The sequence below is a fragment of the Mesitornis unicolor genome, unplaced genomic scaffold (genome assembly GCF_000695765.1).
Source record: "Mesitornis unicolor isolate BGI_N332 unplaced genomic scaffold, ASM69576v1 scaffold27810, whole genome shotgun sequence".
Classification (NCBI taxonomy): Eukaryota; Metazoa; Chordata; class Aves; order Mesitornithiformes; family Mesitornithidae; genus Mesitornis; species Mesitornis unicolor.
The window spans coordinates 21105-34086 of record NW_010159460.1 but is presented as its reverse complement, the minus strand read 5'-3'; the positions used below and the strand labels follow the sequence as shown (position 1 = coordinate 34086).

At 41.6% G+C, this 12982-nt stretch overlaps 2 protein-coding genes across 3 annotated transcripts; both read left to right on the top strand.

The window, feature by feature from the left end:
- Positions 1–883: 883 nt before the first annotated feature.
- Positions 884–2211, top strand: LOC104542456 (heterochromatin-associated protein MENT-like; the record flags this gene model as incomplete). Its single annotated transcript, XM_010186778.1, has 2 exons — positions 884–1051; positions 1810–2211. Coding segments are annotated over 2 exons (570 nt in total), but the record flags the coding sequence as incomplete, so codon positions are not given.
- Positions 2212–5263: 3052 nt separating this feature from the next.
- LOC104542435 (serpin B6-like) lies at positions 5264–12982 on the top strand. Of its 2 annotated transcripts, XM_010186747.1 has the most exons (7): positions 5264–5291; positions 5729–5906; positions 6971–7108; positions 8198–8315; positions 8553–8695; positions 11491–11658; positions 12578–12982. In XM_010186747.1, exons 2-7 carry the CDS (start codon positions 5739–5741, stop codon positions 12980–12982), a joined length of 1140 nt encoding a protein of 379 aa, XP_010185049.1. In that variant the 5' UTR covers positions 5264–5291; positions 5729–5738. The 2 variants fall into 2 exon arrangements, with proteins under 2 accessions (XP_010185049.1, XP_010185057.1); XM_010186755.1 differs by lacking the exon at positions 5264–5291 and having other exon boundaries at positions 5739–5925; positions 6990–7108.

Here is a 12982-nt window from a genome sequence, read left to right as displayed (position 1 = left end):
CTTTCTTAAATAAGTTAACACAGAGGCGCTACCAATGTAATTGACTGGCTCAGCTTTGGCCAGTGGTGGGCTCCATCTTGGAGCTGGCTGGAACTGTGTCTGCCCGACATGGAGGCAGCTTCTGATGTCTCCTCACAGAAGGCATCTCTGCAGCCACCCTGCTCCCAAAACCTTGCCAAGTAAACCCAACGCATTGGTGCACAGAGAGGGTTTAATTCACAGAGTACCTGATACAAAGCCTGCAAACAGATAAACTTTTGAACTCAAAAGTAACTCAAATGTAAAGTATAGTGGATATATCAGTACTAACTCTGTAAACATAATACAGCATAGGAGCACGGAAGACTATTGGGTAAACCAATTTCATTTGGTAACCCAGTCCTCTATGGTTTGGGGAAGAGGAAAAGCCAGCCCAGGTCACAGAAAATATGGTTCAGAGGCAAAGTGAGACAACCAGTATTGCCTAGAAGTATAACACAGGCAAAAGAGTTGATGGCTTCCAGGGCAAGAAAGTCAAAAAATGTAATATCTGGGAGAAAACATGAAACTACACTTACTGTAGTTACTTTCTTATCAAAGCTAACTCCTTTATTTTAAAATGAGAAACAGATTACATGTGATTCAGTTAGCAGGTAACTGTATGTGTTCATGAAGATTTTTTGTAAAGATCCTAATGACTTTGAAAAAAGAGTGTATGTGATACTGGCCAAAGGAAAGAGGGCTGAGTATGCAAATACTGCTGAGAGTGCTGAGTATGCAAATACTGCTGAGTCCTGTACTTATTTACAAATCTTTGCTTTCAGTTCAATGAAGCAAGTAATCTTTATCATCCATTTTAAGAAATGAAGTGATACTATTTTTTATGTCTGATTTTTTTTCACAGACCAAGACTAAACCAGTACAGATGATGTTTCTGAGAGAGAAATTTTTGATACTCCATGAAACAACCATGAAATTCAAAATCGTTGAGCTGCCATACGTGGAAAATGAACTCAGCATGTTCATTCTTCTGCCAGATGACATCAATGATAACACTACTGGTCTGGAGCTGGTAAAACTGACCTAATGTTGCATCAGATACACTATTAGACAGTAACAGAAACAGATAAAAAGAACAAGGAGGAATGAGCTTCAAAATTGTGGTAGAATAGGTTCTGATGTGTGCAGCCTTTGCTTCATAAACTGTAACACCATGATTTCTCATCTTAGGATTTGCCCCACATCTGATAATGTTGCAAACATAGTATTTTACTTAGGGATACACTAAAAAAGTACGTCCACACAACTGTCTCAGCCTATTTTGTGTCCCCTTTTCTACTTTTCTACTGCTAGAATAGCACATGAAAAGCAAGGACAAAATCTGAACCACCATGCCCTAGAGTTATCATCTTCTGATGGCTGTATTAATTAATTTTTCATGTCATTTGCAGTCTGGATTTACACCTGATATTCTGTGGTGAGGTTTCTCACTCTAAGTACTGACTACCCCGACCAAGAAGGTATCAACAGGCCCTCACGTCCACACCAGGATCAGTTTCAGATTCTGAACAGATTAAGGGGAAACATCTTTTTATTTGTACCTGAGGTCACATGTGTTCCACTTATTTACCACTACCAAGAGAAAAGTCATCCATATACACACGTAGCAAGCACCTAGTAGTATCATAATGAGTTACACACTACAAAATAAGTAATTCTCTTCACAGCAGAAAACAAATAATGAACTACTCTGACAGTTCAGGCCTGTACCTCACCACCTTTAAGAAAATGGAGTTTAAGTCACTGACAGTCTGATTTCACTCACTGCAGGTGGAAAGAGAGTTGAGCTACGAGAAACTGGCTGAATGGACCAAATCAGCCAGCATGATGAAAGCTGAAGTGGATCTGTACATGCCCAAGGTGAAGCTAGAAGAGAACTATGACCTTAAATCCACTTTGAGCAGCATGGGGATACAAAATGCTTTCGACCCTGTTAAGGCTGACTTCACAGGGATGTCAGCCAAGAAGGATCTTTTCATCTCAAAAATAATTCACAAAGCTTTCATGGAGGTCAATGAAGAAGGTACTGAGGCAGCAGCTGCTACAGGTGTCCTGGTGCTGAGATCAAAAGCACCAACAATGACTTTCAAAGCTGACCACCCTTTCCTCTTCTTCATCAAACACAACAAATCCCAAAGCATCCTCTTCTTTGGCAGACTCTGCTCACCCTAATCAGAGCAGACTGAGATGTGGTCTTAGTACTTACTCCCACCCCACAGCAGTTAGACCCTGCTCTTGTATAGCCCTTGATTAGGTCCTTGCATTACAAATGGAGGCAGACTCCTCCCCACCCAAGGCCTGTAGCCTTTCCCTTTGCCTTCCTTCCACACTCCAGCTGTAAGTCTTCATCAGCTTCCAATTTCACCTCAATTGGCTTCTCATGTCACTCTACTGACTCCTTAAATAAAAATAAAAAAAAAAAAATAAAAGATAGACCTCTGTGTGGACTATTTGTCTCACTCAGACCCTCAGGTACCTGAGGAGGGGCCAAGCTCATACCGTCTCAGGCTACAGCAACACCTTACTTTTGTTCAAAACCACTGCTTCAAAAATAATTAGTAATAGCAATGACCCCTCAGGGACTGGTGGCGTTTTCTGTCAGCTCTGCCACAAGAGGGAGGCAGAGGTGGAAGATCGCTATCTGCGGCCAGGCGAGGCCCACGGAGATCTAATAGCGCGAGGAGTAAGGAGGCAAAAAAGGGCTGGCTGTAGCTGACGACCATTTTGGAGGAGAGGCGGGGCGGGGGGGAAGCTGCACCGCCTCCCCGCCATGACGGCCAAATGGCCGTTGGTCGCAGGCTAGAGCCCGGGGCGCGGCGGAGGAGGGGCCGGGCTCCCGCCCTTTTTTCCCCCCCTCATCTCGGCAATGCTTCCGGGGAAAGCAAAAGGCCGGGCCCCAGGAAGAGGGGAGTGTGGCGCCCGGCAGGGTGAGTGCGGCGGCTATCCTGCCGATATTGTTTTCTACGGAAAGCTTGCGCTTGCGTTTTATTTTTTTTAAAGAAGCAGAAGCTGCATGGCGTTTCTTTTATTTTTTTCCTCTTTCATGACGTAGCTTCTGCTGCTTGTCAGCTGGAGTCGCAGCAGTGTGTTAAGGAATGCTTTTTCCGCGTAGGAGTGACGGGGGGCACCCCTGAGTTTTAAAGTGTTTCATAACGCCAATGCGGGGGCGAAGGAGAGTCTTGCCGCTCCTTTCCTATTTCCCCAGCCTACGCCCTGCTGAGTGCCAAACCCCTGGCTACTTCTGCCTAACCGCACTGGGACAGTGTCAGATCTTCGGACCTCCTCCCGGCTCCTCCCTGCCCCTCCGCCCCTGTGGAGGCAGAGAGGGCTGAGAGCTGGCGGTGGTGGGCGGTCACTGGGCTCCGTTATTCCCCGTGTCCCACTGACTGCCCCTGGAAGGGTGAGAAGCGGGAGGCCTTTACCTGGAGCTGTCGGAGATCTTACCCTGCAAGTGTTTTAACATCGCTCCAACTCTCCAAATCCTCAATGAAGCCCCTTTCCCTCAAGACGCTTTGGTTCAGGGGATGGGAAAAGGGATGTCTGTGCCACAGATGTGGCTTCCTCTGTGCAGACGGACACCACCCGATGCTCGTCACCCCGAGTTCCTCCTCTGGCTCTGTTTGAAGCTGCCAGCTTGCGACTCCTGCAAGGTCTGCCAGGCGCTAATTCATGTCTTAGCCTCGGTGGGATGTGTCTCTTGGGCCGCAGGATGGAGGAGAGCTGCACCCTGCTCTGGCCAGGCTCCTCCATAGCAAAACCGGTATTTGAAAGGGATGCTGCTGCGTGTATCTGCTTAATCTGGATACAGCCTTTCTGTCCATAAAGACAGCTACCCTAGAGCGTAGGTGTCTACTGCTGGGAATATATGCTTCAAATTCATAGTGGTAGGAATATTCAGGGTCAGGGCATCCAGAAACCTCCGCATGAATGCCTTGCCACTGACCTGCAGAGCCCACAAGTGAGGAATGAGTTGGTGTGGGAAACCCTCTGATCGCCAAGGGTTTTGAAGCAAACACTTTACAGTTGACTGACAAATACGTGCTTGTAGTGTATTGCTTTTTGTTCCTTAAAGTGCAGTCATTCTGTATTGTCTCCAAAACTGCTCTTATGAGTATCAGTAGTTACACTGCTATTCAGGAGCTTCGGAGAAAGCGTGAGTAACTGTAGAGATAAAACTCCTGCCTTGTGTCCCAGCTATTGAAATATTACTTACAATTCGGTTGAATGAACCAATTTTTCAGGTAGGCAAATAGTGTGAGTTGCCCCCTTTTGTCTGTAAATTCTTGTCTGTCGTAGAAGCCCTATGAAGACTTTCTAGATAGTACTGCTTGCTGCTGTCCCTATTCCTGTGCCTTTTGATCTCCAGGTCAAAAACCCTTTTTGCTAGCAATCTGACAGGTATCAGGACAGTAGGGGAGTTCTGGTCTGCATTGTAACTCACATGAACTGAAATACTAAGTGCCTCCTACTTATGCTGTAAAGTACATGTAGTTAAATTACTTGTTTCAGACAAAGGATGATTTCCACCTGAGATTACTTCCCCGCGCCCTCCCCCCTTCCTTTCAGTTATTGGACAAGAGAAACAGGAGGAAAGTTACTACTGTTTATTGCAAAGCTACTAGCTGGAAACTTTCCTAGGTGGAAAACCCTGCATACAGAATCTTGTTCTTTCCACCTATTTGTTTGAGATAATGCATTAGTAATACGAATTAGGTGTTGGTTTGGTATTTTGTAGCAACATATCAACACTAGGCACTGCCTTAAGGGAAGAACAAAACACAGAAACCTTTACTACCAGCTGCTATCTTACCATGTCTGGTGATACTTATCTGTAGTTAACTGAGCCTTCTAGTATTGCTCCTTTTATAGGTGTGTGTGGTTTAATCTTAGGTTAGTTAACTGCTTACACAGTATGTAGAGTATGACAGACATCAAGTTACCTATGCTGAAATGTGCATGCACCATAACAATATCTTTAAGCTAGTATTTTTATTGTGTGTGTTTCTGTGTTGTAAGCAATAAAGTAGTGGACTTTGGTTTTTTTTTTTTCTTTGTACTACAGCAGGAAACTGCAGTTATCTGTTATGCTTCATGCTGACCAAATAACTTTTTTTTCCCTTTTCTTTTTTTTTAGTCTCGTAGGTTAAGTCATTCTGCTGATTTCTGCTGGAGTGTCTGTTAGGTTTAAAACACAGCGTACACACATACAAGTAAGCTGAAGGTTATACTGAAGATACACAGACGTAGTGAAGGTAAGAGTTTATAATTCTGCTATTTTGATACCTAACTTTTTGCTCTGCTTTTCCTATAAAGTCAAGTAATTGTCAAAAAAAAGTCAAAATAAACTTTAAAAAAATAAACAGAATAAACAAAATACTGTTGTCTGTAATAGTCTCAAAAGATGCAATATTATTTACCTAGTGAAGTGTAATGACAACAGTGGGAATTGCTGTCTCTGTTACACATATGTGACTGAAATAGCAAAATGAACAATAAATCAGTAAAATAACTCAAATGCCTGGTGTTGGATTTAAGATGCTTGTTCCACCAAATCAGTTTTTCAGTGAATTGATAATTTTCCAGCCTAATTATGACACTTGCTGGATAGTTCATACTGGTAAATATAGAAGACTGAAATAAGTTATTCAAATAAATTTGAGCTGTTCTTGTTTTATGTTTTATCTCCCAGGCTCAGAACCATGGATAGCCTCTGTGCAGCAAATACCACTTTTGCACTCGACCTCTTAAGAAAGCTGTATGAGAACAAAAGCGGAGAGAATATATTCTTTTCTCCTTTTAGTATTTCTTCTGCTTTGTCTATGATTTTGCTGGGTTCCAAAGGTAACACTGAAGCCCAAATAGCAAAGGTATGTCTAAATAAACTTAGTGTATTGAATCTGGGACCATATGAACAACAAATCTGTCTTATGTGTGTGACCTGTGCTTATGCTAAACTGTTGTTGTCATTCTGGTCTCAGAGAGCAGAGGTCTTCCTTTCATATGTATATAAGCAGTACCTGTTTTTATAGGGGAAGCTTCCTTTGCTTCCCTTTTTTGTTGCTGTTGTATGGGGGTTTTGATGGTTTTGGCTGTTTGGTTGTGTTTTTTTGTTTGGTTGGTTTTTTGAGACTGACAGATCTTTCTCCAATATGCCATTAAGAGGTACCTAGGATTTTGTTTGTAGATGTGATGTATCTCTAGCTACATAAAATATTTTCTTCTGTCTTCTTTGGGCTTTATAACAGTCTAGGCACATTTTGAAAACATAACCAGGCATGTAAAACAAACAAACAAACAAAAAGTTAAAAATCCAGCCTGTATGAATGTCAAAATGGTAGCTGCATGTTAGTTTAGTTTTGTTGCTTTTAAACTTGCTCAGGTGACAAATACCACTTGGCATATGTTTGACATATGGAATTGACAGTACTGAAGGCATAGTTAGTAATTTTTGTTACTATCTTGCAAAGTGGAAGAGGAGTATAAATACATTTTGTTTCCATTTAAATCTGTAAAAGTTTATCCAAAATTATATTATATTGTTGCCATACTTGGAGATACTCAGAATTCGTCTGGACGTAGTTCTGGGCTGCCAGCTGTAGGTGGCCCTGCTTGAGCAGGAGTTTGGACCAGATGACCTCCAGAGGTTCCTTCCAACCTCAGCCGTTCTGTGATCTTCTAATGCTTGGCTTATGTGAAGGAAACTAAATACTGATGACGTTTCTGCACCAATTTATTACTCGTAAAACATATGGCTGGGTACATCATACGTGACTTGCATGATATGCCCCAGATGGGAGATGTGATGAAAAATCTTCTGGCTTCAAGTCAAAGTTTTTAAACACAAGAGTCATTAAAAAAAAATAAAATTGTGCTAAAGCAAGTGTGTTTAGAGAAGGCATGGAGTCCGCTGAGGATGTTTGTCTTTCTACAGGTGCTTTGTCTGAACAAAGTTGGAGATGCTCACAAGGGGTATCAGTCACTTCTCTCTGAAATTAACAATCCAGACACCAAATATATACTGAGAACTGCTAACCGACTTTATGGAGAAAAGACATTTGAGTTTCTCTTGGTAAGTAATCATTAATTTTGTGGTGTTTTTCAGTAGAATATACTTGCTACCTATTTCCTTTGGGGGTCAAAGGCAGGCTTTGAATTTTACTCTCCAAATTTTCTAACCTGAAACCTGCCAGTGTGATAGCTTGTGCCAAATCCTGAGCTTGGTGAAGAAGCTCCTTTTAGGTAGCCTGTAATCTGAGTGCACAACTGGTGAAAAAGCACTATAAAATCCATCAGACTCTAAATAATGAGTTCCATGATCCATTCATAGTTTTGGCTGCGGGACAAATGGTTGATGTATCTCTTTTCCCTTGATCGTATGTAAATGTGATAAAAAAAGAATAGTTCTTGCTCTTCAGCGTGGGCAGTATTTTGTAGATTTTCTTTGTTACTTAAGTCATCCAGAGAACTCCTACTGAGAGGAGTACATGACTTGTAAGATTTTCCTTATTAGAAGACCTAAATAAGGATAATGGTTATTGTGTTATACATGTTCCTTTAGATGCTTCCCTAGAAGCAAGGTGATGTGAGGCTCCCTCCCTCCTTGTCTATCCCCCAGGAGTTATTTCCGGTGATTCTTTTTTTGAAGAATGCCAGTGTTTCATTTGTTTAGTAGATAAAAATTATATGGATTGTACTCTAAAACTTCGCATTTGTGTAATAAAGATTTAACCATATTAAATCAGAGAGAAAGTATATTTTTCCCCTCAAAAAGAGAAATCAGTTTTCCCTCTGAACTGTTTTCTGTTAGCCTGAGAGGTTTAACAATGAAATTTACGTAGAGAGAAGCTTACAAAATTGTATGTTCTCTCACTGAAGCAAAAAGAAAACCCAAAACTAGCCACATTGTTCCTCAATTAAGCTATGTAGACCTTTCTAACATAATAAACAAGCCATTTGACTTAAAAACACACAGTGGACAATTTCTAGTTTAAATAGGTGGTACGAAACCTAATAGAAACATGTCAGACAAAACTTTATGAGCTCTGTATGAAGCTGGGGGAGGAAAACAGGCAGATTTTCTTGGTATATTTAAAAATCATGTGGTGTTGAATGAGAATAAAATACATTGCTGAAAAGCTGTTCTGAATGTCCCTGTAAGTCATTTATAGAGTCGAGTCAGAAACTGTACCATGCTGGACTGGAGCAGACTGACTTCAAGCATGCTTGGGAGGATTCCAGAGAACAAATAAATGCCTGGGTAGAGGAAAGAACTGAAGGTGAGTGTTTTGCAAAATGCCCTGTTGTATTCAGTATCAGCCAGGGCTTGGGTAAGCAGCTGTTTCAAGATACAATATTGTGAATTAAAAAAAACCCAAACATTGAGCTCTTGCTCTGGTACATAATTCTCTTATCTATTTATTTATTGTGTATTAAGAGTAGATGGTATATTAGATAGTAACTAGATGCATGTCAAACTGTTAAAAATTGAGGTTTTTTTTCTACGTATAATAAAGGTAAAATTCGGAACCTGTTGGCGAAGGGGATTCTCGATTCGCTGACCAGACTTGTCTTGGTGAATGCCATCTATTTCAAAGGCAACTGGGAAAAGCAGTTCGAAAAAGAGAAAACAGCAGAAATGCCCTTTCACATTAACAAGGTATGATGTGCTAAAATGGTGATGGTACACTTTACTCTGAAGTGCTCTGAAATGAATACATTTATTCATTTGAAGAAAAAAAAAAATCAAGTAAGGTTACCTTGGGTACACTGTATGAAATTCCTTATACCTCCTCCCATTGATATGAACACTTTCTATTTAGCTTCTGTTACGTTTCACATAATTACTAGGAACTTTAATATAGCAATTAAGTATTTCTTTCATTTTGTCTCTTATTTTTTCCTTTGCTCTTCTTGTTTGTTTGCGAGAGGTAGCACTCCAGTTACAGCACTTGGAACAGAGGAGAAGAAAACAGTTGAGTGAAGCTGTCAGACTATTTTAGAGCTGTGGACAATTTCACAGAAGTTGGTGGACTCGAGTATTTCAGTATAGAACTGATGTGGATAAGAAAAGAAATTTTCCTTTAGGTTGTAGGCAGAGCACTTACACACATGCAGAAACTTCTGAATGTAAGTCTTCTTCAGTCAGTGCTTTTTTGCTGCATTTTTACCACTGAACTGATCCAAAATAAATGAGGGAAAAAAATAAAACAAACTCTCATTTTAAGACCTCCATGCTATACTTTCTTGCTTTTAGAAGTAGATCAGTGCTATTGAAGATGACTTGGCTACTATCGGTAGCAGGCTGTGACTGCCCCTCAGGGTCACATCAAACTCTGGATATGTCTCCAGATGTCATTAACAAGAACTGCTAAGGTGACTTCCTTAACTCGTGTGCTTAAAACATCCATTATGCAAAACTGAAGCCCTCATGCCCAACAAAGATAGGCTGAGAGAGTTCGGGTTCTTCAGCCTGGAGAAGATAAGCCTCCGGAGGCACCTTATAGCCATCTTCCAATACCTGAAAGGTGCCTTTAACAAATCTAGGGAAGAGCTGTTCACAGAGGCATGTAGCAATAGGACGAGGGGTAATGGTTTAAAACTAGAAGAGGGTAGATATAGGTTTGATATTAGGAAAAAGTTCTTCAATATGAGGGTGGTAGATCACTGGAACAGGTTGCCCAGTGAGGTGGTGGAGGGCCCATACCTGAAGATATTCAAGGTCAGGCTTGATGGGGCTCTGAGCAACCTGATCTAGTTAAAGATGTCCCTGTTCACGGCAGGGGGGGTGGACTAAATGATCTTTAAAGGTCCCTTCCAACCCAATACATTCTATGATTCTATGAACTTCAAACTGTCCCTCGCCCAGTGGTGAAAGATAGCCAAGAATGCTTGAAATTGCTTAATACCACTTTTCCAATAGGAAGTGTTGTTGCTCACCCCATACTGACTGCTACAGCACTTCAGAAGCCACAGGACTGACTTGGTTCCTGACACCTTGCTCTGTCGCTGTTGAAATGTGTTGAAAAATCTAGCAGTGCATCCAGGTACTCGATTCCATTTTCTTTTGCCTGGACTATTGCACACCTAGGACCATGTTTTGAGATACAGCACCAACAGCATGTAGTGCTGATAAATAATCTGCCTTTTGACTTGTGGTGGAACATTGTGTGGTGCTACCACACATGGAATGTTTGGCATTAGTTTCCTACAGAGATGTATAGGGCACTCTCCTTTCCCTCCTGAGGGGCAGGTTCAGTGATGTTTCTGTATTGGATACTGTGCTATGGTGAGCTCATGACCTAAATCTTAATGTTCCTGGAATAAGGCCCAGCCTAGCTGCGAGATTACCCTCTCCTTTGTAAATATCAAGTATTTTTTCTTTTTAATATTAAGAGTCTTTGCAATCCAGGTAACTATGGGAGAATGTTGTAAGGTTGGGAAATGCTGCCTTGGCTCACACAAGTAACTCACTTTTAGATATGCAAAACAACTGCAACTCTCTTTCCTTGTAAAACTAAATAGCTTAAGTTTGTATTCTCATCCTACTGAAGATGAGCCACTGATGAGCTGCAGAAGTGTGTGAGTAGGCTCAAATAAGCCATTGGAAATTCCAGGAGTAATCTGAAGTTTTAAGCTAGTTATTTTACAATCTGCCCAGTAGCAAAGAGTTACTGTATCATCCCAGGAGCCTTTCCAGCCTCCTGTGGCATTACTTCTGTGAGTCTTGCACTTCTTGGGACTCACTGGATGATTTTCACATGCTGTGTGGCCTTTGCTTATCCATCCTTTTCATGTGTCATTGCTGCTGCAAAATAATTTCTGCCATATTCTCTTTGGGTGTTGTTTCAATGGGCTTTACCTTAAAAAACAACTCAACTGAAAAGGAGGAAAATAATGATATAAACAATAGTAGCTGATCCTCCATGTGAAGGAGATAGTGAAGAATGCAATAGAGAAGAAAAATCTTTCCCCACCTTACTAGCCATGTGGCTTTTAAGAATTCAAAATAATGCTCTCACTTCCTTGGCATTTTTTAGTATAATTTTAAAATATGTTAGTTCTTCTTTGTTATAGCACTTGGAGCCAAACAGACTAAAAATGAAAATACCTACATTGAAATAATTTCATGTCGATTTAAAGCAAGGAACGCAGGCCCTGCTTTGTACCACTTCTGTTTAGTGCGTGTCACTAGTTCTTCAGTGAGCCAATGCGTCCTTGCATCTTTGCCTTCAAGGCAACTTCACAGATATTCCCACATTAGCAATTAAAAACTAAATCTTGGGGATCTTTACTTCTTACCACTTGCTTTACAGAAGGCAGTGGTGGGGCTGTACCCTGTGGTGTGTTTAGTCTCTTAAGTTCTAAAAAACCCTGAGCAATTGAATGCCAGCTTCAGATTTTGAGACCAGCATAGTAGCTCAGTACTGACTGTTGACATCTCTCTATTTTTAGCAAGAGACCAAACCTGTGCAGATGATGTTCAAGAAGGACAAATTTAACATGACCTATATTGGGGACTTCCAGACCAAAATCCTTGAGCTCCCTTATGTCGGTAATGAGCTCAGCATGATCATCCTGCTCCCTGATGCAATCCAGGATGAATCCACTGGCTTGGAAAGGGTAAGTTGTTGAGTTAAATGCAAAGACAATCTCTATTCTTCCAGGGAGGAAAGTTTAACATTGGATTTAGACCTGCTGTTCAATTCCAAAGCTATTATTTCAGCTGATGCTGAGCGCCACTGACATGTCCTACGCTTCCCTGCCCCCAAAGTGATTGGCATGCCTTGTGTCACTACTGGTCAGGCTTTGTGCTGCCCCCTTAGCCAGAGCCTCTGGAAGAAGACCTGACCCTCCTCAGGAGCAGAGGTTGGCTGTGGTTATGGTGAAGGCGTAGGATGGTGAGCGTTGTATGTGGTGAGACAGAATTTGGGGGAGCTCTTAGGAAAGTCCTGTAGCTTGTCGCATAGATCTTCTGAGCACCTGGCAGATTGTCTCTGGCCCCCTGCCTGAAAACAGGCTCATAGGAAAGTCTAGGATCTCTTCTATTAAGAAGGTGACACAAGTCTTGGCTATTTCATGCTCTGGCCAAGGAATTTATTAATGGGGTTTTCTAACACTGCAAAGGGCATTGTGAGCAGACTTTCTCATCAGCCTGTCAACCTGAAGGAGGAGCCTTTGGTTAAGAGGCAGAAGAACTGAGTTCAGTTTGGGACCTTGTCATCAGTTCTTCAGCGTCTTCCATATGTAAAAATGTAAAATAAAAACCAAACCAACCCAAATCTAACGTGTTTTATAAAAATAAACTTTACATGGAAAGGACTGATCCTTATTGTATCTACCAAAAAGCATATGGGATTGATCTCAGCTGGGGCCATAAACTCTACTGAGAAATAAAACTTCCACTTTTGGCTTGAGAGCCTCTAAACCCTGGAAAAAAAAGATGCATGCTATGCACTAGGTAAATACACAATAATTGCCACTTTTAGCTGTGTAAAACTGACTCTCATTTTAATAATGTAACTTTTGGATTTTTCTTTAGCTGGAAAGAGAGCTTACGTATGAAAGGCTGATAGATTGGATCAATCCTGAAATGATGGACTGTACAGAGGTGAAGGTGTCTTTACCCAGATTTAAACTTGAAGAAGATTATGACCTGAAACCGCTTCTGAGCAGCATGGGAATGCCGGATGCATTTGACATGGGGAAGGCAGACTTTTCGGGAATCTCAGCTGGCAATGAGCTGGTGCTCTCTCAAGTGGTTCACAAGTCCTTTGTGGAAGTCAACGAAGAAGGCACTGAAGCGGCAGCTGCCACGGCCGGAGTGATGATGCTGCGCTGTGCCATGATCGTGCCAGAATTCACTGCTAATCATCCCTTCCTCTTCTTCATCCGGCACAACAAAACTTCCAGCATTTTGTTCTGCGGCAGATTCTGCTCTCCCTAG

Excerpts from the sequence above, each read along its gene's own strand:
- LOC104542435 (XM_010186747.1), top strand. The coding sequence starts at position 5,739 with ATGGATAGCCTCTGTGCAGCAAATACCACTTTTGCACTCGACCTCTTA. Across the intron at positions 5,907-6,970 it reads CTGAAGCCCAAATAGCAAAG|GTGCTTTGTCTGAACAAAGT; the intron begins GTATGTCTAAAT and ends GTCTTTCTACAG. Across the intron at positions 8,316-8,552 it reads GGTAGAGGAAAGAACTGAAG|GTAAAATTCGGAACCTGTTG; the intron begins GTGAGTGTTTTG and ends CGTATAATAAAG.